Source organism: Halichoeres trimaculatus, unplaced genomic scaffold (genome assembly GCF_033239565.1).
Source record: "Halichoeres trimaculatus isolate MK-OKI-2021-1 unplaced genomic scaffold, fHalTri1.1 fHalTri1_scaffold_23, whole genome shotgun sequence".
In the NCBI taxonomy this organism is placed as follows: Eukaryota; Metazoa; Chordata; class Actinopteri; order Labriformes; family Labridae; genus Halichoeres; species Halichoeres trimaculatus.
This window is the reverse complement of record NW_027437201.1, coordinates 10,145,117-10,171,416: the sequence shown is the minus strand read 5'-3', so window position 1 is coordinate 10,171,416 and position 26,300 is coordinate 10,145,117. Positions and strand designations below refer to the sequence as shown.

At 40.4% G+C, this 26,300-nt stretch overlaps 1 protein-coding gene across 1 annotated transcript; it reads right to left on the bottom strand.

The window, feature by feature from the left end:
- Nucleotides 1-804: 804 nt before the first annotated feature.
- chac2 (ChaC, cation transport regulator homolog 2 (E. coli)) lies at nt 805-5,762 on the bottom strand. Its single transcript, XM_074663322.1, has 3 exons — nt 5,419-5,762; nt 4,369-4,404; nt 805-1,704 (listed from the first exon to the last, which is right to left on the bottom strand). The coding sequence occupies exons 1-3, from the start codon at nt 5,551-5,553 to the stop codon at nt 1,309-1,311; spliced, it is 567 nt and encodes a 188-aa protein (XP_074519423.1). The 5' UTR covers nt 5,554-5,762; the 3' UTR covers nt 805-1,308.
- Nucleotides 5,763-26,300: the final 20,538 nt, after the last annotated feature.

Here is a 26,300-nt window from a genome sequence, read left to right as displayed (position 1 = left end):
GCTGGAGCCATCCACCCAGCTTGTGTGTTACAGCCCCAAAGTGTCCCATCCCAACTGACACCACTGTTGTCCTCACACCCCTCATCTTCTCCAGCTTCCTTCAGCCCTCTGTATTCCTCCAGCTTCTCATCTTCCTTCTTCCCAGTGTCGCCACCGCTACATCAATCTAGGGATGGATACCTTTCACTTTTGAAACGATATGGTACTGATCGATTCCCGGTACCTGGCAATCGGTATTTGTACTTAACACTTTAGTACGTTTATGTGGTAAAATATATCTATTTGTTTTATAATAAAACGTAAATTCTATACAATTTGACATATTTATTCTTCAGTATATAACCTTGTAATGCTGTGTTCGTGTCCAGCATGGAAAATCGCCTACTCCACCACTTCCCCATTGTCATAACAATACGTATAGGTACCTAAACATGGTACCTTTTGATTTGAATTGGTACCTGGTACTTTTGACAGAATTTGGTCGGTACCTAATTTGGTACCCATCCCCACATCTATCACTGTGTAATGTAACACAAAGTATTGCTCTGTCTCCCCATCAGTCAAGGGGTCCTTGGTCTGAATAATGCTGAAGACCCCTGATATACACATTTTCTGTTTTATCATAAAAAGAGAACATCAGGACCCATCTTTCTCAGACCGTGACAAATTAATACCTACCCGTCAAACTGTTGAAATATTTCCAGCTGTGACTTTAGAAGTGGAGTGGTGGACTGACAGCCACCAGCTTCACGCTTGAACACACACACACACACACACACACAAATACACTCTTTTGGTGTTCAGTTAGTAGCTCATGAATATTTTATTTTTCACCAAATAACTTATGAAACAAAGTTTTCAAGTGCTTTAAATCTGCCAAAATTGCTCTGGGCTCTTTTTTTTTCTTTTTTTTTCCCCCACAAAATTAACACACTGGAAATGATGTGTTGGCTCATATTTTTATTTATTTTAGTGGAGCCATGGTTCTGAAAGTATTAGAACACCATCAGTGAATGCAGTCACACATTTGATCAATAAACCATTCTGTCATCACACTGTAACGTTATCACTCAGCGTATAGGTGGTAAACCAGTTACTGTACCTTTAAGTAGTTTACATTTTTTGTAAATCAGAAGCAGCTTTCAACACACACTCAGTGAGTTTTAGTTTGAGTTTAACTGACATCACTGACTTGTTTCCTTGACCTCCCAAATACTCATATGCCCTCAGTCTGTACTTTAAACCCTGAGACTCAGTGATGATCCAGCTTGTTTATTTTCCATCCTTAATTTTCTTTACTTATCACAGTCAGCCTGTTTGATTGTTCAAGTGTTTCTGCCCGTTGTGTATTCTCTCCTTCACCAAAGTTTCCAGAGAGAACAGGTGTTTGTCTGAGTCCTCAGGCAGAATAGTCCTCACAGCATCAGCCAGCTGAAACAGATACTCTGTGTTTTTCCCACTCGGACCAGTGCAGCTGACGATCTGGTTGGCTATCTCCTCCAGAGGGGCGGGGCCGAGGTAGTCTGGGTTGTCCTTTGAGCCGATGTAGAGCAGCGTCTGGCTGGGTGGAGGGGTGTGAGGTGGCCGGGGATGAAAGGTCACTGTGATGACCTGGTAGCCGCCCTTTTCTCTGTAGTCCAGGTAGCTCTTCACTTCTTGCTCTCGACCTGTTGGGAGCTTGTAGGCGACACCCCAGACGCAGCCCTGAGGAGGGGGAGAGTCAGAGGAGGTGGTAGCTTGGGATCAGAGGGACAAACTTGACAGAGAAAGGAGTATGATGACTCCTGGAGTGATTAGTAACTACAGCTAGAGCTAAGGAGACTCATCAGTTTATGTGGTAGGTTTGAAAGGTCAGAGTTCATAAACGTGTCTCTTTAAAGGTAGGGTCTGCAGGACTTTTTATTACTTGTTATTAAACACAAATTCAAACTGGGCTCCTCCTCCTTGGCTCAGTGCCAGCAGCAGCACACACCCACAGTCTACAACCATTTTTTTTTTATCCCATGCTTTTTCCAAGCGCCCGAAAGTGAGTTAAAGTTGAGCCAAGCTTCGCCCTGCTTTAGCAGTTTGGCGTATTGTTTCACTTTGGTTGTGTTTTTCTTGATCCATGCTACTTTCACTGCCATAGCTGCTCAGGATAGCTTATTCCACTGACTATTATCAACAAATCATTTGCACACTGGGCACCCTGTGATTGGCTGATGTAACCACCCTTACTTTCTGCCTGGAAACGTCCCAAAACAACCAAAACATCAACATGCAGGCAGAGGAGAGGGTTCCAGGCAGATGCAGACACTGACACACATGTATAGAGGCCCAAAGTTGACATTTTATTTTCAGGGAAAGCCTGTCGTCCTACCTTTAAGAAAATAAAAAGTGATTTATTTGAACAATGCTTTTTGTTTGGTGAAAAGTGAAAAAGCTTGCTCTTTTGAATCCTTCTGTAAACGTCTTGTGTAACAGCAGAACATCAGATCTGTTGCTCTTTGATTTATTGCTGCTATACTGATCATTGTAATTGCAACATCATGTTTTTCTCATCATGCGTGCTTTCATCTTAGCACATTCGCTCCCTTCTTATCCACTCCAATAAGTCCCTGTCACTGTTTTCTGACAATAATCCATAGGTGCAGCTTCCTGTTTGTGATCCCAGCCTGTGACTGCTGCAGAAAGTCAATGAATGCTTCACTTCAACCATATAACAAACCACTGAAGATACTCATCAGTCACCTCCAAATACATGTTTTCCAGATGCTTTCCATGTTCCCGCTGCACAACGAGACTCGCTCTGCATCTCTTTATCACTTTCCCATCACCTGCAACAAATTATCTCCCATCCAAGGTCAGAAAACAATACTCTGTCCTCTCCTTTGTTTCTGCAGCAGGAGATATAATCTTCTGTAGTGCGCGGTACAGTCTTCTTCACCTTGCTCAGGATGTGTTTATGACTCATGCCGTGCACGTATGCGGATTAAAAGAAGAAGCGATCGTGGGTATAAAAAGCTCGTGAAACTCTTTCAATACAGAGAAATATTTGCAGTGACTTGATGTCGACTGGTTGCAGAGTTTATTGCTCAAACTTGGGTTTGCTTTCTCATAATTGCACTCAATAATACAGTGATGGAAAACAGGCTGAGTGAATCATGACTGCTGATGTTAGTCATTGTTAAGAAAAACATCTGAAATGTTTTTGTAAATCTGACAAACACAATCTAAACAAACATCACCAGCCTGTAAGAGGAAATTAATTTGTATAATGAAAAGAAACATGACTTAATGGGTCAACCCACTAACTTTGGTTACCAATTTTAACTGCAAAGAATTTATTGAAATTAAACGTTTGGGGAGATGTGTTTTTGCATGCAGAATGTCTGAGTGATCAAATCACTGAGTGTTCACTTTGACACTCCTTTGATCACAGAGATTCTCTGTGTCTCCAGTTCAGTGTAAAACTGCTGCTCTGTTATATACTGACATTGTGAAACACCTAATGCCTCAGCGAGAAGTCACACCACACTAAAAGGTGCAGTGTGTAGAAGTTGGCAGCATTCGCTGAACAGAAACACTGGAAATAAGACGTTGATATGTTTGTGAAGTTTCTTTAAATAAGTGAACAATAATCCCCCTAAGACTTTCCTTTTCTTTTTAGGACGTCAGAAAAAGCTTTAATATTTTTATTATTGCGGGTTTTGTTTACAGAGGCAGACATAATGAGCGGCCATGTTTGTCTACAGCAGATTTTGGGAGACAGAGAGAGCAAAACGCGGTTTTTAATACAAGCTTAGCCGCCATTCCTGAAATCTATCTGGTAGTCAGGCAGAGAAGAAGAGAGGGGCTGTTGTAGTTTTTACAGTAGAAGAAGACAGCGGCTGTTGTTGATGTTATTGTTAAGGAGAAGAAAGTATGTATATTTTTTGTTTTGCATCAAAGAATTCATATTGAGAATATTTTCTGATAGAGAATCACAAACATGCATCACATGTGTGTAAATCATCACATTTTCAGCAAAAAATCAGGAATAAATTAAGAAGAACTATAACAGACAGTGACTAAAAGAAGAGTAAACATTGTAATGAAGTTTCCAAGCTGGGAGTCATCAATGAAAAAGTTTGGTCTGAAGGACGACACTGAGGTTGGCTGTTTTCTGCTCTACAGGTAAAGGTGCAACATACCAAATTTTCATAACATTGTTCTAAATATATATATATATATATATATATATATATATATACATATATATATATATATATATATATATATATATATATATATATATATATATATATATATATATATATATATAAATATATATATATATATATATAAATATACACACACACACACACATATATATGGGCTTTTTCTTACCTCAGGATCTTCCACAAGTGTCACAACTCGACCAGGCTGTAGAAAACACACAGAGAGACACAAATCAGATGAAAATGCATTTATACGTTTATCAGATGCAGTCCAACTGTTTTTGCAGGCTAAAAAAGATTTTGAACAAAAGTCATCAAATATCTGTAGTACTGATTTATTTATTTTTTAATCATTTTTTTCTTTTTTAGCCCCTAATCTTTTGCGAAATGCATTTTTAACCCCCAAAAAGTTGTTACCATTTAAAAAAAGTTTGAAGGAAAAGCTTTAGTTTAGATTGTTAGCTAGCTAACTAGTTGTTACACTGCTGTTAGCAGTGCAGGAAACTCCGGTTGGGGTTGACTATCATGTGTATTACTGTTGGGCCCACTTATTCTGTTCTTTTTGTGGTTATTGATTGTAGGCTGGCCTAAAGATGTGTTTCCTGTTCATGCTCCTCCCTCATTTTGTGCTAAGATGCTTTAATTTATTCATCAACGGGTCAATGTAATTTAACTTTTAAATTTAGGTTTGTCTTTCTGCCCTTTTAAATACGATTTTTCCTGTTAGAATAACATTTTGACAAACATCCCATAGTGTTTTGACAGCCATCCCTGTGATAGATTTGGTTGTCACAATGTGTCACTGTCTTTGAACGTTATTTACCTCTTTGTTACAATGAGATTGGAAATGAGAGGGGGACACATTTCTATTACTATTGAAAGCTGTGTTGATGATGAGCAATTCATACTAGAGGAAAAAGGGTGACCATCAACCCCGTTCTCCCCTACTGAAAAACACATTGTTGTATAACAGTTACCACCTTGTGTGTTCTCTTAGTAATATTTATTTTGTTATCATTATTTTGATAAACTTTAGAACATTGAGTCGTTCTGAATTTAATCTCAATTTGAAGTTAGTTATACTGTTTCATTAGGCTAACGCTTACAGTGAAAGGAGCTGCTATGCTCTCTGATTTACCTAACAGCAACATTGCATCAGTTGTTATTGTTGTTATCAGAGTTAGCATAACGCTAGGATAGTTACGTGTATCATACTTACTTTACCCGGTATCCCCCGGTGGTCAGTGCTGCCTTGCCAGAACCGACGGCTGAAGCCTTTAATGAAACCAACTCTTTTCTCCTCATAAGGAAAATCCACTTTCCAAATGAGAGACCCGTAACCGAAGACCCACATCAGGAGACTTTAAGCTAACGAAGGGCAGTAATAACGGTTTGACGCGGACTGAAAGGCAATGTTTAAATCCGACCAGCAACTGTTAATCAATGACACCGGTCATAGCTTTGTAAAAATCATTATTTACACACCTGTGACAGTTTATGTGCTGCCCAAGGGTAGTAAAGCGATAATTATACATAGACCCGAAGGCAAAGTTGTCAAGTCATCCGACTTACGTAAGTGCGTACATTTCCGGTAGGAAACTTTCAGAATAAAACACAAAATCTTACCAGCAGCCTTGTAATACATTATAATTGACTTGTAATAAAGATGTTCAGCAGCTTATATCAAAATAATAAGTTTTTAGAACTTTAACTACTCCCCCATCTTTTTTTCTACCATTACTGATATTTGTTTCAGAGCTCGAAACTTTTATTTTGAAAGCAATTCACCATTTCGGTAATTTTGGGCTATTTCTGTGTACAGTCTGATTGTATGGCCAAGGGTCCGGGGAAGGCAAAACACGAAAAATGGCACATATCCACGGAGTACTTTAAAACACACACACACACACACACACACACACACACACACACACACACACACACACACACACACACACACACACACACACACACACACACACACAATTTGGGAATAGGGGTTTCTCTCTTTTTTGTCTTATCAAATGCTTAAAAAAATGCTTTCTACCGACATGCACCACACTAAATTGACGATTTAATCTTCAAACTTGATTTCCAGTCCCAAGACATATTCATCCAAATCAGAGTTTACAGTGTGGGGTTTTATTTTTGGAGCCCGAGTGTGTTTTTTGTTATTGGTATGTAATAGAATAGCATAACACAAGTTTAAAACCATCAAATAGATGAAAGCGACACAAAACCAATTTAACAGTGACTGTCTTTTGGAAAAAACCTCCACTGAGCCAAAAAAAAAAAAAAAGTTATTTTCTATTTAATGATTTAAATGACCTCCTGATGAACCTGTCCTAAGCTCCCAAGTCTGTTCCATGTGCTATTTATATATACCCTTTTATTTATTCCCAAAGATATTCTGTCTTCTTGTGCCTTTGCAGTAATTAAAGCACAAGCTCAGGCAAAAACAGGCAAAATGGGCTCCTGTCCTGACACCAGGGGGTGCTGACTTTCTATTTCCTTCATTTTGTGTTCTTCAGTATAACATGCACTTCATGCATGCCGTGTGAGCACTGATTCAGAACCACAAAAAGTGGACAGCGACAGCCTGGCCTCCAATGTAAGCCCCTTGAACAGCAGCCGTGCTTGTTCCTCTGCCTCAAAAAGAAGCCAGTCAGCATCTTCTTTTATGTCTTAGCAGCCTCTTGTTTGCAAAGGGGCAGATCTGTTGTTTACATCCACAGCTGGGCTGAAAAATACTGCTGAGGACACATCTGCCATAAACATACCCTCTGTGTTCAAGACACCAAAACCAAAGTTGGTGCAGTGGAGCAAGCTGACAGCAGAGCAGAAAGTAAATCGGATCTAAAACATGGGATATAAAAGACTGGGGTTAGCAGATGACAGATGATGTATAAGAACAAGCCTGACCATTCAAGGCTTTAAAAACAAGCAGTAAAATCAGTTCTTAAAGTCACAGGTAACCAGTGAAGGGCAGCAAGGATTGATGTGCTGTCTTTGGTTCTCTTATAGCACATTGAAAACCTGGAAGAGAGGCTGTCTTTGGAGATTTTGCATGCTCATACCAGATTGTGCAGGCTTCACTTTTGAAGTCTGGAGGATGGTAAAGCAGGGATTACCTTTACTTCATGTGCAAATGAAAGAAATGACCAGTTGGACTATGCAGGACTGCAAAAATTTAGTAAACTAGATTTTTTATAACCAAAGAAAAATGGTTGATTCAATTTTTAATTAAGGTGAAAGGATGATAACAGATTTGTTAGCTCCATCGGCTTTATATATATGTACTGTGTCATTTGCATTGTAATGAAATTCTGAAAAGCAGTTATGACTTACATGATTTGCCCAAAGGGGGGGTAAATATTTATCAGGTGGAAAGCTTTAAATTCTGATGATAACATTTGCTGTCAAATAGTAGATTCCGTCATCAGTGTATGAGATATATTACATGTATACCAGGGGACCCAGAATAGACCCCTGGGGGACCCCAAGAAGAGAGAAGCACAAAAAGAGGTGAAATAGTACAAAATACCATTCATGAGAAAATGAGGCCAAATGTGTTCATGAATCGTCCCTTACGTCACCTCTCAAGCTGAGAAAATAATGTGCAATACAAAACATCACTGCAACAGGGAGAAGACTATGACTGCTCCCTTAACCTGTGATCAGTACCAATTTGAAACAATTTTTCTCCTCTTTGTAGTGTCATATTTAAGGACTAAATTACCATCATAACACTCTGTGGAAACGTAACGCAGTGTGTTCTCTAAATGTCCCCTGCTGTGAAAATTTTTCAAGCCATTCACATGAACTATAAATCGCTGCAGAGCTGCACAGAAGTGTGCTTACAGGCTAAATCCTGCTCCAAATATCTTAAACCTATTGTACACAGGGCTGTTGTCTCATTACTGCGTGGATAAACACCAAAATGCTTACAAACTGTCCTGCGGGCTGACCTTATGTGCAGTATTTGTCTTTGACAGGGTTTCTTTTGGAAAAAAAAAACATTCTGTGTGTTTTCTGCCGTTTCTAAAAATACTGAACTTTTTACTTTGATGAGAAATGTTGGAACTTAAAAGCAACCTCCTTTATAAACTGCTTGCTGCCAACAAAGGCAATTTTTACTTGAGGAATGAGCCTCGTGTGCCTTCACTTTGGCAATTTAGCATATTTTATGACTTGTTAAGTCGATGGAAACAGAGATATTGCAGTGAATGTAAAGTAGCTCATGAGGAATGGATGTAAATGAGCAGCACTGTAAAGAAATTCTCATATTTACGTCTTTAAATTAACTAAACGTTTTGAAAATCCAACACTTTCAGTTCTTACACAGACCACGAGCAATTTAATGACTTCCAAACATCAATATTAATCTGCCTTAATCCACTCCTTATTCCTGACATCACTCTATCAAAATAACAATTAAACCCAATCAAATAAGTCATCATCTATACGAGGACATTCCCCATGTGTCTCCCTCTATCAGCGTTCTCCTTACTCTGTGCACATGTTTAATTTACCTAATTTATCCTTGCAGGCCTCCCTCTTCACATCTGCATCGTTTCTTTTCCCTGTGCACCCACTTCATCTTGTTCCCTTACCAACTCCACAGCTCTCGTTTAACCTTCTTTCCCCCAGACGCTTCCTGGATAGAAAGATTTCCCCTGTCTCCTTCTTCCCTCATTCAGAGGAATCTGAGTTTGACTTTAAAGCAACTTGTTTGGCTGTTTCTCGCATTTAGAGGGGCACTCTACAAACCGTCCATATCAGTCAGTTTACTCAGCATAACAAGCTCTAAACAGCCGGTGGAAACAGTGGAATAATGTAATCCTCTGCTCTGGAGGGAGAGCTCTAAAGTGGAGACGAAAACAAAGTAAGACTTTGCCACTGGAGACCACTTTTTATGTTGTGTTTTCTCCCAACAGTCGACATTGTTGGTTCTTACTTAAACAACAACCGCTGCTGTTCCCTAAACTGACCAAGAAGTAAATATTTACACCATGATGGAGGTTTCAGTACCTTAACAGAGCTATTTTGATCCAAATCACGATTTCTTTCTTTCCTCAGCAATGCTGTTTGTGGGCTTTTAGATCAGCAGACCTAGGGGAGTGTTCAGCATTTAGCTTTAATTTGATGGGACAGAGACGGAGAGACAGAAATATGTGGGGAAGAAAGGGAGGATGACATGCAGACAAAGTTTGTGGCTGAGAGTTTGACCGGCAACAAACTTTTGCTGCTGTACATGGGGCGCACCTCGACTGCTAAGCTAAGCTAGCACCCTATACATTTTTAGAGATTTGTTAAACAGAAACCCAAGCCACACTTCTCAGTTCGTCAACACTGTAACACTAGGTGTAATTACACAAATGGAAACCAATGTTACGCCGTTTCAGGGTGCAAGGCTTAACCCCTTGCACATTTGCGCAAACGCACTTTGAATGACCATTATTCCTAAGCCGTTTGCACAATCAGTAAAATTATAATGGTTTATGAAAGCTGAGATGTTGCTCTTTAATTTCACTCAGCCATTGAAGGGAGCTCGCAAATACACACAGAGTGCTGAGCAGATAGATAAAAGGAAAGCATATAAAAACGGAGCTAAGTTTGTTCAAAGATGTCATAAAGAAGATCCTCCCAGTAATAAAAACTCCACTGAAAATTCTGCATGATTTTGTGACAGAAGGAGCATCTGAAGGAGCAACTTCATGTGAAAAAGGTAACGTTAGATGGGATGAACTACGGGATAAAGAAGCTCTCTGTATCTACTTTTTACTTCATACGTAATTGTATGCGTAGATTGGCACTTGTAATGTGTGGTGCCTTTTTTTTTAGAAAAGTGAACTAAGTCTTATTTGTACAATATGTGTGTGATTAAATGCTTATAATCTGTAGTGACCTTTTTAGAACAGAGTACCATGCTGTGTTTGTACTTTGCATGTGTAAGTGTGTAACAAGTCTTCTTTGTACTGTGTGAGCATGTTTGAGGCTTGTATTGTAAGCTAACCTTAGTAGAGCAGTGTGCCATGCCTTGTTTGTACTGAACAGTATGTGAGAGCTGCTGAATATTTTTCTCCTGTATTTCCAGTTTGTCTTGTAATGAGGAGCAGCCATCCTTAAGTGGCATGTGTACTCGGAAAGGGAGAGGCCATGGGGATGCTGGAGGTTCTGGTGATGCTGTCAGCAACAAAAACTCATGAATGTTATTGTTTATATGTTTTATATTGCTCAAATTTGAAGTTTATCCTGTAAAATTTGTTATGTTCTATAGCAGTGTTTTTTCCTTCACTAAACCTCTGAAATCAAATTCTGCTTTTGTGTTTTCTTCAGTTTAACCTCTCAAGACCCGAACTTTTGTCTGATGTGTTATTTTTAATTCACCTTGATATTTGGGATAAGTAAGACCTCATAAGTATAATAACTAAACTTGGTTTTTGTATGAGAAGTTTGATTATTTGTGTTATGAGTTCTCTTTAAGTTGTTTTTTAGTAGAGTTATTGTATTTTTTTTTCACTAAAATAAGTGTAATGTTATGATTTCACCAAAAGATGATGTGGGAAGTGTCCCTAAATGTGGCTAATTGGTCCAAGATTAAAAAAAAAAAAAAATATCATGGGTCTGAGAGGCAGAAATGTAATGTCCACATATGTGGAGGCTGGGTTTTGAGAGTTTAAATTGTTTTACTCTCATATAAGATGCAATTAATTGGAAATAACACCTGGATACTGGAAGTTCCAAGTATGTAAAAAATAAATTAATTAATTAATTAAAAAATGGGCCAAAGCTTTTACTCCTAGGACATTTTCTGATCTTTTTAAGTCAAAACTAGCAATAGATCAATAAATAAAAAATAATAAATAAATAGATAAATAGTTGATAGTGATAATAAAAATGATGATAATAATAATAATAATAATTAAAAATAATAGTAGTAATAATTATAAAATATAATAATAATAATAATAATAATAATAATAATAATAATAATAATAATAATAATAATAATAATAATAATAATAATAAAAGTCCAGAAAGAAAAAGGGAGCTGTAAATATTTGGCCTCACTTTTTGGGAGTGGTTATGTTATCCATCATTTACAAGGTCAAAGGTCATGGACAGGTTAAAGGATTGAAAGGCAGGTACTTCTTTAGCCGAATCATTTCATGAGAGCAATCTGAGACGATTGTACAAGTTTAGAACAAGAGTCCAACAGCCAACACTGTCTTTTTCTTTCAGAGTATTTCATTTATTGATTGCTTTCTGGATGTAAGACAGTTTCAACCAAAAACAACACACATGCCTCTAAACACGATGCCTCCCCTCGCTTTATGACAGCTTTAGCTCCCTTCTTTTTGTTTGTTTTCTTGTCGGCTCCATCCTGCTCTGAGTGGGTTTTCTTGTAAAAACTTAAAATAAATCCAGGAGAATGTGTCTGTTCTCCTCTCAGTCCTTTGTATTTTGTGCCAAGGCTGTATTCTCATTAACCCAGTTACATTGTGCATAGCTGAGTGGAGCTTTCAACATCCAGATCTTCATTTGAGCTTGATTGTTCCAGCCAAGGTTTGACAATACATGAGAGGTTCCTCTGCCAAGCTTAATCAATTCTTCTGTTACTGCGCAGAGTGTGCAGACATGAGGAACAACTGTGTCTTTGTAGAGTGGGTATATATTCTGTGTGTTCCTCGTCATCAGCTCCTGCTTCCACAGTCTTTATATCTCTAACCTGTTCTTCCCTCACTTTGAAAGGAGGTTTTCTTAGGTAGCAGACTTTCTCTTTTCCCACCTTCCACCTGCGAGATGGTCTAACTAACCTCCAATATTTAGCTGTTCTCCTGCAGCGATTGAGGTCCAGAAAACCCATCCAAAGGTCTCCTCTGTATTGACTCACTCCTGCAGCAGTGGTTGCACACAAAAGAGGCTCTTGAACCTCTGACTCCATCTCAGCAGCTGTTGTGAGGAATGGGCCGGGCGCGCCGTAACAGTCCAGTGTATGTAGAGAACAGAGCTGAGTGGGCCATTTTGGGCTGTGAGGCCTTGCACGGTTTGATCCTGAACTGCTCATATGACTCCGGAGATTTCTCCCTGAATGCAGCCACATCTATCAGCGCTGTTGGACTTGCCTGAGAATGAGATTCTATTCTGAGAGTATCAGCACATAATGATGATGTGGAGGCCCGTAAGATAAGAAAGTCATTATTACAGAGTCAATATTATCTATTTTAGCTCAGTTTTTAAACCTCATTTGTTATAATGTTAGACCAGTACAAGCACTGAATCGGAATAATAGAATTAGAATCATGTTCGCTTCAGTATGACAGATACTCTTCATTTGTTTCCATGCTGTAGGTGTTAAAATAGAAAAGGTGCTAACATTTCACACATGAGGAACACTCTTCTTTGTTTTTTGGGGAAAAAAACCCCAAATTGTTCTTAAGCTGATCTCTATATATGTATTAAAAAAGTAATATAGTCCAATTTACAGTCAACATCATTTTGACATTAAGCGCCATTCAATCAGATTGAGATAGCTTTCTTTAAACACTGAATCAAACCTGTAAGCAGCATAAGAAATGTTTTTTTTCTGTGGTCAGTTGTTAGAAACAATATTATACTATGGAGTCAACTTCTATCGAGTTCCGACCTTTACAGAGCTGCTGGTGGTTTGAAGCAAAGAGTGACTATGGTAACTGGCGGATCTCAGTTGAACATGTCAGTGATTGTCGGCTAATAAGCCACCAGTTAACAGGGTCACACTTTACACTGAAACACCAGTGACATCTGCTGCTGTGTGCGTTATTAAATGTGTCATCTTTAACCAACCTCAGTGATGTTCTAAATCCAGTTTTTATTTTGTGTATTGCAGGGGTGGCCAACCTGTGGCTCGCGAGCCACATGTGGCTCTTTGCCTTCCGGTGTGCGGCTCTTAGATCCATTCATAAAAATATATATAAATAAATTGTTATGGGTAGTGGTGTGCTGATCACTTAAGTTTCAGTTTCTCTTCTCTACATGTGCTTCTTTCAATCGCTCATAGATACATAGATAGATAGATCTCTACTTTGTCTCTTCTGCAGTAAAAAAAAAAAAAAGAAAAGAAATTTGTCTTTGACACAGCTCCAAGTACAAATTTAAACACGCTTACAAACCCACTAAATCTTGCTTTGAAAATTGGATATGTCTTGATTTTCATTTTATGTCATTTAGTTTATGTGTGAGAGGAAGAGCGTTTCTAAGACCATGTGTGTGATGTGGCTTTTTGTAGCACCACTGCAATTTTTGTGGCTCTTAGTCTCTGACTGGTTGGCCATCCCTGGTGTATTGAATCAAAAAGTTGTTTTCGGGCTGAGGTTGTGACCTCACATGGACTCACTATAGAGGGTAAATATTACCTATATATTAACAGAAACAGATTTTATGTTTAAAGTGAAACTACTGAATATTAATAAACTAACTTATTGGTAATTTCAAAATACAAACCATCAATATTCTAGTATATTTGGAGCAGTTCTCTATTTGGATGTAGTTCTCAGGCTACTTGATTATGACCCAGGTCTCATGAGACCTGGGTCGTAGAGACAGACTCAGCGGTCTGTGTGCTTGTCTTTATTTGGGATGGTTTCTGGTTTGTTGACACAAGTTCATGTCTTTGTATTTCACAGTCTGGTGAGTGTCAATGGATATTTTTTTTCACACAGTTGCTAGGCACCGCCCTGTTGGCTATGGCTGTCTTTTGCAGCAGCTCTCTCCTCTTTGTCCATTTCTTGGAATTTTTTTTGTCTCTTTTTCGTAATCTTTGTATTTGGAGTGGATCATTACTTTGTATGGCTCATTTGTTGGTCATGGACACCAAACCTTTTGTGGCTTCAGCGATATTTTTACAACTTTTTTTTTCCTGTGTTTGTCTGAAGATCCTACATGTAACCATGGCCACATTGTTTACATGTGAACTCACCAGTTAGCAGCCTGTAGCATGTCAATGCTAACTGGCGTAAGGCCTGATGTTTCCCCACAAGGTGAGGACGATGTGCTGGTTCTTAGGTGTGAGCTAAGAAGTGATGACACGGACCTGTCCTTCCATTCATCGTTACTGGGAACGTAATATCTATCTCCAATAAGATGTACGAGCTAGCCATGCTAACCCAGCAACAGAGGGAATACCAGAGGACAGAGTGGCTTCATGCTATTTGCAGACATGGCTAACGCAGCTAACACTTTCTTACTTTTGTTTTCTTATTTGCTGCTGTGACTTAAATTTCTTTGTACTTGTTACAATGACCACAAAGTTCTTTTCTATTCTATTCTAATTCAGTCAGAAGCATCTGGTAACTTGTGTGTTTAAACTCTTCTCTGGGGTACATGCTGCATTTTTCCACTAAAAGCGTCTGTCCACTGAATGTCTGTCCACTTCTTTATGTTTTCCATTCACAAACGGATTCCTCACAAACCTGTGAGCCATTTATCATCTGTCAAAATACTGTGTTATTTAGGTATAAATTGCAGTTTTTGGTGGTTAACACCCTTCATGGCACTTCTCCTGCCAAGATTTACAAACAGTACATTCATCTATATAGCCCACATTTCTGCAGATATAAACACTCCTAAGACAGAAGACATCATGCTCATTGTCTAAGATGGATACTACAAAAGGAGAGAGTGGGTTTTTTCTCTGCTGCTAAGAAAAGAGAACTATCAATTACATTAATTTTCTTGCAAAACCAGGGTTTTTCACACCTAAATTAGATTACTGCTGATCTTAATTTATTTTATAATAATGCACCACAGGCTACTATTTTCCTCATTGACTGATATTAAAAAGTAAAACCTCAGTCAGCACCGCCGTAAAACATTCCTCCTTTTTAATCTCTTAGTAATATAAATTAAAAGTCTAAATTGGGGTCATTGTAACCTTTGAAATTTTTTAATAAGTGTCCAATCATTCAACATGTACTTCTTATTCCCCTGCTTGTGGTGACTAACCACTGAGATGCGTATTTGACACTCGGAGCTGACATCGCTGAAGGGATTTGAGATATTTTGCCGCAAAATTGGTCTAAATAAGGCTTAAGTCTAGTCACAGCAATGTAAGCTAATACTCTAAATCTTCCTCAAGCTTCAGCAAAGTCTATAACTTTATCAGCATGTTTGAGTGAGAACCGTGAAGTGTTTGAGGAGACCGATCAAAACCCACTCCGTATGGTTTCCCTTGCTGCAGGATTGTCCAGATTTGAATCAAATGCTCAGAGAAGCTGCATAAGTGGTTCACACGTTATTCCATTTACTGGCACAGGATACTATCTAGACTCCCCTGAGGATGGATCCTTGTGATTTTGGTTGTCTGAATAATTTTGGTTCTTTGCTACATGAAACCAGACCTTAAACTTATTCAGCAAGACGCCTTCACATCTGCACATGGTATTGTACTGACATTCATTGTCCCCTGAGGATGAACCCCACTGAGCTTTGGCAGCCGTCTGACTCCCTCATTGTTTTGTCAACTTGATTTATTGATTTATGAGTTTGTGCAGACATTAATAGTCTCTGGAGGATAAATCAGCAAGACACAAGATTTTATTTGGACATTTGTAATCCCCAGATGATACATCACTGTGGTTTTTGTTATCCACCTCATGTGACTCTAAAGCTCTCTACACACCAACAGCAACGCAAAAAAACGGCATGAAATTTCAAAAAAATTTGGAGGCAAATTTAGACGAGCCTGTCTATGCACATCTGGAGCAAACTCCTCCAAACGTTGTCTTCATAATCGTTGTCTTTGTAGCCTTTATGTCTTTTCTCGTAAAGAACCAGGCGCACAATCAATTGGTCCGCCATGTTGAATATTTTGGTATGTGACATGTCAACAGTAAGTGTTTTGATTGGTCGGATGTGTAAGCAAGCAAAAACCAACCTCAGTCTGAAAAATCTAAAGCTGAAATTTTGCTGACAGCTTGCATCAAAAAACAATACATTAAAAAAACAAAAACATGCAAAATATTTGCTTGAAAATTACTTGTCTGGTGTGCAAAAGGCTTAAAGCCCCGTTTTCCACCAAACAGTCAGTATGGATCAGTACAGTTTGGCACGGGTTGGATCAGTTAAGCCTGACCTTGTTTTGTGTTTCCAAAGCCAACCGTGCACTTCCTGGTAGGCGGCGTGTAAGCTGGATGCTGATGGCCGCGTCAGCTGTGTAGTAGCATGGCGGCTTAGCAGCACAGCACAGTGTACTCCACTTATAAATCAAACAAAGAAGAAACTGCGCATGAAACGCTGCTTCGTGACTTTGTAACATTTTCCAAACAAAAGGAAAGTTATCTTCATGAAGACAGGAAAGAGTTGTGTGTTGTTGTTTATCACCCCTGGCGCACCATAAGTGGGGATCCTACCGAACAATCAACAGACTGCAGTGTTTCTAGCTCCACCTTCTGGAGTCAGATCAGTATGTCTAGCACCCCAATGGAAGGGTACCATCATCCTTTTGTTGGCTGAATCAGCTGAATATTTTGTTGATACATTTATAGTCCCCTGAAGATGGACCCTCATTATTTTAGATGCTAAGATCATTTTCTTCCAACAGGTGTAACTTATGACTCATTGTTACCTATTTATTTGGATATACCAGATTGTAAGGCGTGAAGATATTCATGCTCCTTAGAGGATGAACCTCAAACAGCCACCTTTATGTTTGATAGCAGGTCAGCTTTTCTCAGTCTCATGATTGGGAATAAAACTCAAAGCCTTGTTAATCCTAAATGGCATAATGTGTGACATATATCAAAAAATACAATAAACTTTAGAGAAGGCGTAAAACCACTGGGTTCTAAATCATTTTTTCCCAAAGCTTCTACAGATTATGGTTCCTCCTTTGAGTAGGCATGAACAGCTCAGATTTTGTGTTTAAAGAGAAAATATGAAACGATTCAAAGTGAGTTTTTGCTTTGCTCTGAACAGAGATGGGTCTCAGTGTGTCCTTGACATTCAAAAGTATTACCTCAGCTCAGGTTGGTGCTACATTATTTGGAGTGATGGAAATCCTTAAGCAGCAGTGACATGTTTCCACATCTAAGCCGTATTTTAGGAGACAGTTTAAGGTAAAAACGTACCCTGAAAGAGCCAACATTGATGCGAACTGTCCTGGAAGGACAGAGTCTTCAGACAAGCTACTGGGCTCCTTCTTGGTGAGAGGAAACAGCGCTAACCACTACAACAAGTCCAGCCCGGGTCAGTCCAGTTGTAATCAGAACTCATTTTTGGGGGCAAAATTTCAATCAGAGTGATTCTTGAGATGTCTCAATCAGGACCAAACTCACTTCACAGACTGGCATTGCTGCCTGATGCCATCTGCTCTGTTGAGCTACACTGCTAGCATGGCTAATAAATGACCATGAAATAGGCTGTCTTAATGTTATTCATGCTGAACTTTAAAGAGCACATAAAGTCAAACCCGTTTGCTTCCATAACTTTTGGACTCCAGAGAAACTGGGCTTGAGTTAAAGGTTTAAGGGCAGAGATGAGTCAAAAGCCAGAACGAGTGGACAGCTGGCAGGAGTTCAACATGGGGTCAGGGTCGAAATGAAGTCATCCCGGTTTCAGAACGGAGGCCATCTTGGCACCAATCTGGCCGAAGAACCGGGATGGAGACGGAGCAGATATTGAGCCAGAGCCAGAGAGAAAATAGTCCACAGCTAGATCAGATGCCCACTCTGGAGATGAGTGGGAGAGGATGTCAGTGAGGGAGCCTCGCTTAAACCGAGGAAGCAGGAGTTGATGACGAAGAACACGATGAGTAGAGTCTGAGTTGCGTCAGAGTGGAACCAACCAGATAATTGCTGGAGAGGAGCCAGCATAAAGCTGCTGGAGTCTCTACTGAAGTCAGAGACAGAACAGGAGAACAGGAGTGGGGGAGGAGAAGTGAGATGAAGAGGTGTAAGAGACTGGGAACTCATGAAAGTTTTCTCTCTTTCTTTCTCCATTTGATTCCTTTTCTTGATCTTAACAATGTGTTGAATTTAGGAGCAGGGAACAGCGTGAAGCTGACGAAGAGAAATTGTGCTGTCAGAGAATATGTTGAGCTTGGCAGGTGAAGAGTCCTGATTTGAAATGATGAAAGGGAGTCTGTCACAGCGGCAGGAGAAAGAACATTTTGCTAGGGACACTTGACAGCCTGGCTGCTGCTAGCTGTGGAGAATAACATTTTCTTTCTGATGTTGGTTGTAAATATTGTCATCTGCTGTTCTTACTCTGACCTTTTTACCACGCGACAAATATCAGAGCTCTAAATTAAACCAGACATTTATCTAATGTGCAGGTGTAATTACCTGCAGTCTATTAAAATATCTTAGTAGTTCTGTGCTTTTGTCTCACTCAGTCAAATTGTTGTTCCTCCCACTGGTTGTAATTATAAAAAATAATATTTTCCTCTTACCTGAGACAAAGAACATGTGCTCTCTTTCTCTTTGTTGATGTTTTTTCCTGCACTGGAACAGCCCACAAAGCCTCTGTTAGCAGTGAAATTTCTGAGTGTTTTTCCCACCTGTGGGAAATTATCCACTTCCTTTGTAATTAAACTGCCTTGATTTAATGTCCTGAGATCAGTTTCCCCAACTGATAGACCCAGCCTGTAGTTCTCTGGCCTGTCACTTGTACTGGTCATGGTTTTGCTTGAATCATTGATTATCATTGGGCACTGCACAGAGATTCATGGTCCCCAAGGGATGAAATCCTCGAAATTTCACTGTCAGCGGAATCTTCCTGTTGTGCTTCTATCAGGTCATGTGTAGCAAACATTTCAAAACTAGCTGTATTGATTTGTAAAGGTTTTTGTTCAGACAATCCCTTTCCCTGTTTCCATTAAAGGTCCCATATTTTGCAAAAATCACTTTATCAAGTCTTGTAGTGAAATTTGTGGGTCTTTGGCTTTCCTCCCAGCCCACAAAATGTGATTTTTTTATGACAAAACCTGTACTTAGTAGTGCTTGTGAATGTATCCTGTAATCCTGACCTAAAACCAGCTGTTTGGATTTCGGGGATTTGCCAACGTCAGCGATTCCCTTTTTTGACCAGTCAGGAGCAAGTCTGATCTAATTGGTCCACCGGAGCAGACCCCCTAACCCCCACCCCGTCCACTACCCTCCCCACTGCTGGATGCACAAGCTTCCCATCGCGGAAGAAGACCAGACTAAGTGTCTAGAGTTTGTTTATCAAGGAAATGTGCCAGCTACACTCAGTTAAACTGTGCAAGTGTGTGCTAGTCACTTCATGGCCGACTGCCTTTCCAACTTTGGACAGTACAACAGAGGGCTAGCGAATAGACTGGTCCTGAATCCAGGCACATTACCAACCATCCACCAACAAACCTCAGACCCTGGAAATGTGAGTATTTTAAATGCTGTGTGCTGTGGAGCAGATGTAAGAGCTTTTCCTCAGTGTCCCCCCTGTCTCTGTGTTAGCTTCAGGATGCTAACTTTAGCTGCAGTTAGCCTGTTGTTTTAGCCTGTAATGTTATGGTAAATAAGCTTTGCTGTTTTCTAAACATTGTGCACTCGGAGCTCGTGGCGCCGCTCTCACTGACAGAAGAGTGGGGCGGTATCAGCAGTGGCTCATTTACATATGAAGGCCACGCCCACTAAATCAGAGCGTTCTGAACAGAGGGGCTATTAGAGCCTGGAAACAATGCTGCTGTGCTTGATTTATTGGCTTTTTGGACCAAAATATATTACTACTATTTCATGAAGACATCAATGATCCATATTAAACTGCAGAAAAGGAGCACAATATGGGACCTTTAACGCCCTGTTTCCACTATGTGGTTCAATCCGGTTCGTCTCCATATGGCACACGTTTTGTGGCGTTTCCACTGGCTTATTATGGGACAGATCCTCAAATAATCCAGACAAACCATCCAACTTTTTGGTAACCTTTTGTTGAGGTTCCAGTAATAAAGTGTAAAGTTATGCGTGTTTCTTCTTTGTTGGATTTATTAGCGGGGTACACTGTGTCCCACTGCTATCCCGTCGTGCTATCATGTAGCTGACACGAAGGGGCACAGTTGGCTGTGGAAATGCAAACAGGGTCAGGCTTTACCGATCCAGCCCCTACCAGACTCTACTGATCCAAACCTGTTTGTGGAAGTTGCTTTGTGAAACAAGCACTGCAGCTATGCCCCAGGATCTCAATGAATAATTCTACGAGCAGTTGTTTGATGAACACCAACGTTTCACCACACATCTTGGAAGGACCCAGATGCATAAAAGTGAAAGCAAAGCAAACTTGTATAACTGACAACGAGCCTCGTCGGTTCGAGATTTTGATTGCCTCCCGTATCTCATCTGTTAACTGAAAAATGTTGTGTCTCCTAAATCTAAATTTGCTGTACAGCTCCACATCCTCATACTATTCCAAAGGATTCATTCAATCCCTAAATATCCGACTTTATCGTCCCCATAGGATGAATTTCTCTTTGTCAATGAGAGTCTAAGTGTTGCTTTATACTGCAGAGCATCACGTTGTCAACGACCCTGAATGTTCCATGGTTTTCCACGAACATGTACTGTCCCTAAAGATAATAACTCTCCTTTCATGAAGCAGCGACGTCGGGTCAAACATTCATTCATTTATGAAGTATTTTTCATCCTGGCTTTGTGCTTTTAGACTTTTCACTGATGCACCTCAAGGTTTTCTCTTTTTTTTTATCTCAATGAACCATTCCTGTGTCTGCGCCCCAACCTTGTGAAGAGCTTATTTTATTTTCTACTTTTCCTTAACTAGGTCTGAGAGAAAAGATTATGCATAAGCTATTTTCTGAGAAAGTGGCTCAGAAAATAGTGCACCTAGTCAGCGCTGATAACACTGTCACATGCAGAGCGTAATGTGTACAAAGCAATGGCATTGAAGCTCTGGAAGAAAGAGAGAAACACTACAGCTGATGTTTGAGGCAGGTTCCTTAGGCATGTGTCATCTCCTTATGTTTGGTACAAATTTCTGTTAGACTCAATCATCAGCTATTAAATAAAGGTGCACAAAGAGCAGAGTAAAGAAGTCTTTGAGTGCCCGGTTTTTAAGGTAACAGGTTTTTTCTTTGAAATGAAAGTGTCCACATTAAATCACAAATGAAATGAATGATCCTTTAATTTAACCTGACACTCAGATTTATTGAAGTGGTTAGAGCTGCCATCAGAACAGTTTGATGATAGAGATCAAGAGTGAATTTAAGTATGTCAGAGTTCTTATTATCAGTGAATAATTTTAGCTCGTCATTGTCAGGTCTTCATCGAGGAAAAATTGAATTTTTGGAGAATATTTATTGTTAATAAAAATAAAAAAAATTGATACAATCCAAAGGCAGTGGGGATTTCGTAAATGGATTAATGAATAAATGAATGAATTGCTTATATAATTTATAAACATAATCTGTACTAGATTTACAATTTGGTTTTAAGCATTAAACCTGAAAAAAATATTTTCACACGTTTCAATTTCAACATTTTTTATTCTAATGTTGTGGCCGAGATCTGATGCATGGTTTCCTAGAATCTCGCGTTTTGTTTTACCAAGTTGGAGTTATCTTTAATTAGCATCAAAACAACAACAGAAAATGTTTCTTGGATGTTTCCCCCTACAACAGATTGTTGTATCATCAGCAAACAAAATATGTTGTAGTGACCTGGAAATCAAACATAAATCATTAACATGGACATTAGTGGTCCAAGCACTGAACCCTGTGGCATCCCACATGTAACTTTCACCAGGTTTATGTTGTTCACATGTAGATGTACCATCCAAAAATCTGAATGTTTTAACCCATTGTGGTGTAATTTTGTGAATGATCTCAATGGTGGAATGCTAGTTGGTAGTAATGGTAGTAATGGTAGAAATCTTCATGTTTATCCACAGAGTCTCAAAAGGATTCAGGGCTTTGAATGGGCCATGCTAATGCATGACTTTTCTCTGATCTAAGCCAGTCCAGTGAAGCTCTGGCTGTACTTTCATAGTCATTGTCCTGCTGGAAGGTGGACCTCCACCCTGGTCTTTGGTCTGTTGCAGCCTTAAACAGGTTTTCTTCTAGGATTGTCCTGTGTTGAACTCCATCCATCTTCACATCAGCTCTGACGTGCTTCTCTGTCCCTGCTAAAGAAAAGCATCCCCACAGCAGAATGCCGTCTCCACCAGGTTTTAAAGGTGGGGGCGATGTGTTCAGGCTGATGAGTAGTGTTAAATACCAGCATGTAGACCATAAAGTTAACTTTTGGTCTCATCTGACTTGAGCACCTTCTTCCACCTGTGGCATGTGGCAAACTGGAAACACGACTTCCTTCTTTCCTCTCTTCTATAAAATAAAAACAGATTATAGTCATCCTGTGGACAGATTCTCCCACCTGGATCTCTGCAGCACCTCCTGGCTGCTCTGATTACCGCTGTCCTCACCCAGCCTCAGTTGCATTGGACGGTCATGTCTTGTTGGGTTAGCAGTTCTTCTGCACGCTTTACACTTTTGAGTCATGGATGAAATAGGGATCTGTGAGATGTTTGTAAGAAGCTTTGGATATGTTTCTATAACCTAACCCTGCTTTAAACTTCTCGTCAGCCTCATCCCTGACCTGTCCGCTGTGTTCCTGAGTCTTCATGATACCGTTTGTTCTCTAATGTTCTCCAACACACCTTTTCAGAACATCTGTATTCACACTGACATTCAAGTACCCACTGGTGGACTGTATTTACTAATGAGGTGACCTATGAAGGCCAGTGGTTATACTGGATCTTATTAAGGACTATCAGAGTAAAGAGAGCTGAATACATATGCATACCACATTTTTCTGATTCTTATTTGTAAAAAATCTTGAATATCGTCCACCATTTTTCTTCCACTCTACAGCTGTGAACTAGTCTGTGTTGGTCGATCATTAGAAATCTCAATGAAACAGTGGCGTGCACTGGCTTTTTGGAGGGCAGGGGCAAAAGGGACTTACAGGGCAATGTCGCTGCTGAAGAGGGCACTAGGTTCCAAGTGTTGTTAAGGGCACTTCAGACATGTTAATCATGTTTTTACTACACAAGAGAGCTGCTTATGCTGCGTTCCAATTGTACTCAGATCTGGGAAGTGGGAATGGCGTCTTCTCTGAAATCAGCGTTCCAGTTGCCAAGTCGGAAAAACTTACCATAACAGCAGTAATTCTGTATATAAACATCAAATAATACTATATACACGGCTGATTTATTGCGACAAACACTAGTCAGAAATTCTAAAATGAAAAGAATATAACAGGAGCTTAAATACTGTTTACCCCCGAACTCTGAATTTCCTACTGGGAACTCAGGGGTGCTGTGGGTGCTTTGACTTACAAGTCAGAAATTCCGACCTTGGGGGGGCGTTTCAGCTGGGCGTTCCCTCTCAGAATTTGAAAAATCTGACTTCCGAGTACAAATGAAACGCAACATTAGCATATATTTTCTTAGGGATCAGGAGGGTACTTTGGCACACTTTTGAATCCCAAGAGGGCACTTTATCTGTGTTTTGCTCCCAAGCAGGCACTTCAGCACACATTTTGGCTCCAAAGAGGGTAATCTAGCTCGTAAGTGGGCACATAAGCGTGTCCAAGAAGGAACTTTATCTGTGTTTGGCACTTCAGAGTGTGTTTTGGCTCCCAAGAGGTCCCCTTAAGGGCATTTTTGCCCCCATGAGGGCACTTTATCTGGGTTCTGCTCCCAAGAGGGCACTTTAGTGTGTGTTTTGACACCCAAGGCGGCACCATAGCCGGTGTTTTGGCTCCTGAGTGGGCACTTTTTGCGTGATTTGGCTCCCAAGAAGGCTCTTTAGTGTGTGTTTTTCCACAATAAGGCCGTGACTGGGAAGGTGGGACCCTCTTTCCCTTTTTGCACACCAATGCTTTGAAATACAATGACGTTTGTGTTGTGACATGACAATAATACTTTTGCAAGGCACTGTCTGTCTTTTTTATAATCCTGTTTCAATGATTACACTTTTTTTTTCCAAAATCAAGAAACTTAAGAAGAAAGAAGCTCCTATCTTGTATTTCTTTAACCAATCTTGTCTCTGGTAAATTTGTTTTACTATGTAGGTCATGTAAAGACGTCAGAATGAGAGTGACGCATCTTCAAATCAGTTAAAAACTCCTCACAGTGCGTTGAAAGATATCAATGAGCCAGTCAGAAATTCTAATGGACGACCATCCTACAGTATTCTGACACAAACCGACATCAGCATTAACCTTAGAATAATCAGTCCTCCATTTTATTCCAGAGCCTTGGGTTTATAACCACTCACAGATTCTCAACCACCATCGCCTCTTTTGTTTCATTTTATTGTGACAGCAAGTGTTATACGCGCTGGAGTGGAGGCGCAAATGGAATGGAACCAGTTTGCAGCTCGCAATGATGAGATGGCCGTGACTGTGTGATGGGTCAGATTGGAAATTTAACCAGGCCGGCGGGGAAGGTAATTGTTTTCCAGGGATGGCAGGGGTTACATGGGAAATCCAATAGGAAAGAAAGAGGGGAAGAGAAGAGGATGCAAGAGAAGGAGAGGGAGAGGATATGAGTAGGTAAGCAAACTAAAGAGCCACTCTCTCCTCCACCTCCTTCTCTAGTTTTCTGTCATTTGTACCACTCCGTCCCTCCTCCCTCGCTCCCCTTGTTCCTTGTCCTTATCAGATTAGCGAGGACGCCTTCGTTCTAAAGGTGCTACTAGACATCTCAAATAACTGTGTGTACATGTGTGTGTTTCTCCCTATGTGTGTGTGTGTGTGTTTGCATGACAGTTATAGGAGCTTGTCATCGTGCTCCTCTAGATCAATGGAGCACAGTTGCCTAGCAACCTGCTGATCGGGAAAGAAAGGAGGCGGGGGAGAGCGAGGGAGAGCGGCATAAGATTAGAGAAAGAGAGATGGAGAGGTCTGGAGAGGGAAGGAAAGAAGGAAGGGAAGTGGGTGAGCTCAACGGTAAAGAATGCCGTGGTTGGATGACAGGAAATGGGAGCTAAGACAGTAGAGCTTAGCGTGTCGAATCTGTCTCTGAGCGTACTGTAAGAGGAGGCCGAGGAGGAGGAGGAGGCAGTGGGTGGAACGAAGGGTGTGACTGCATAAATTGTGCTCATATGCATGATTGTGTGTAAGTGTGCAACAGTAGTTTGGGTACTGATGAGTTGATGTTGATGCTATCGTGCTGCAAAAAGAACATCAAAGTGCTAGCATGGTGACGCCAGCAGCACGCGCGCTCTCATTTAGCTGCTGATTTAATTATCTTTATCTTAAAGGGGAACAAAGTGGTTAAACACAGTGCATGGGGAAGGAGGGAGGGAGGGAGCTGTGGAGGAGATAAACAGCGGAGAAATGAGTGAGGAGGTGGAGGGAGGGAGAAAATGGAGAGGGAACTTAGAGGGAGATGAATTTGGACAGGAGGAAATGAGGAGAGGGAGGTGGGGTGAGGTGGGGGAGGGGTGAGGGGGGTGGATGGAGAGAAAGAGAGGATGATGATCAGGTGTTGGATGGCCTCAAGAGAGACACACACATATGCTCCGGATCGTCTATGATATTTACACAGCCTTCCTGTGTCTGGCAGGAGGGAGGTGGAGGGAGGTGGAGGAGATGAAGGGAGGATGGGATGTCATTATAAATGAAAAAAAGAGAAAGAGGGGGAGACGGGGGGAATAGCTGTACATCCCAGAGGTATACTCTGTGACTGAGTTAGAATAACATGTGGAGGCAGAGAGGCTGTTAAACTTTATGGAGGATTGAAAATGGACAATTAGCATCTCAACGATCTCACTGTCACCTGGAACATTCTCCCCCACCCCCTGTTGTCATAGTAACCCTGCTCTCCCTAACTTCCTAATTCATGATCCCCCTCTTCAGCAGGGCCGGGGAGCACATACTTGCACAAACGGGGCCTCTCTCTGAGTGTGATCAATACAAACTGTATCTGCTGTGCTTCTGGTCTGGGGCTGTTTTTCATTAAAGGAACTCTTAATGCCTCAGCACACAGCGACGGTTCCCAGAATAGAGTCTGTGGCAACTGTTTGAGGGAGGCCTCTTCCAGATTCAACACTCCAGAGCCGTCACACACACACACACACACACACAC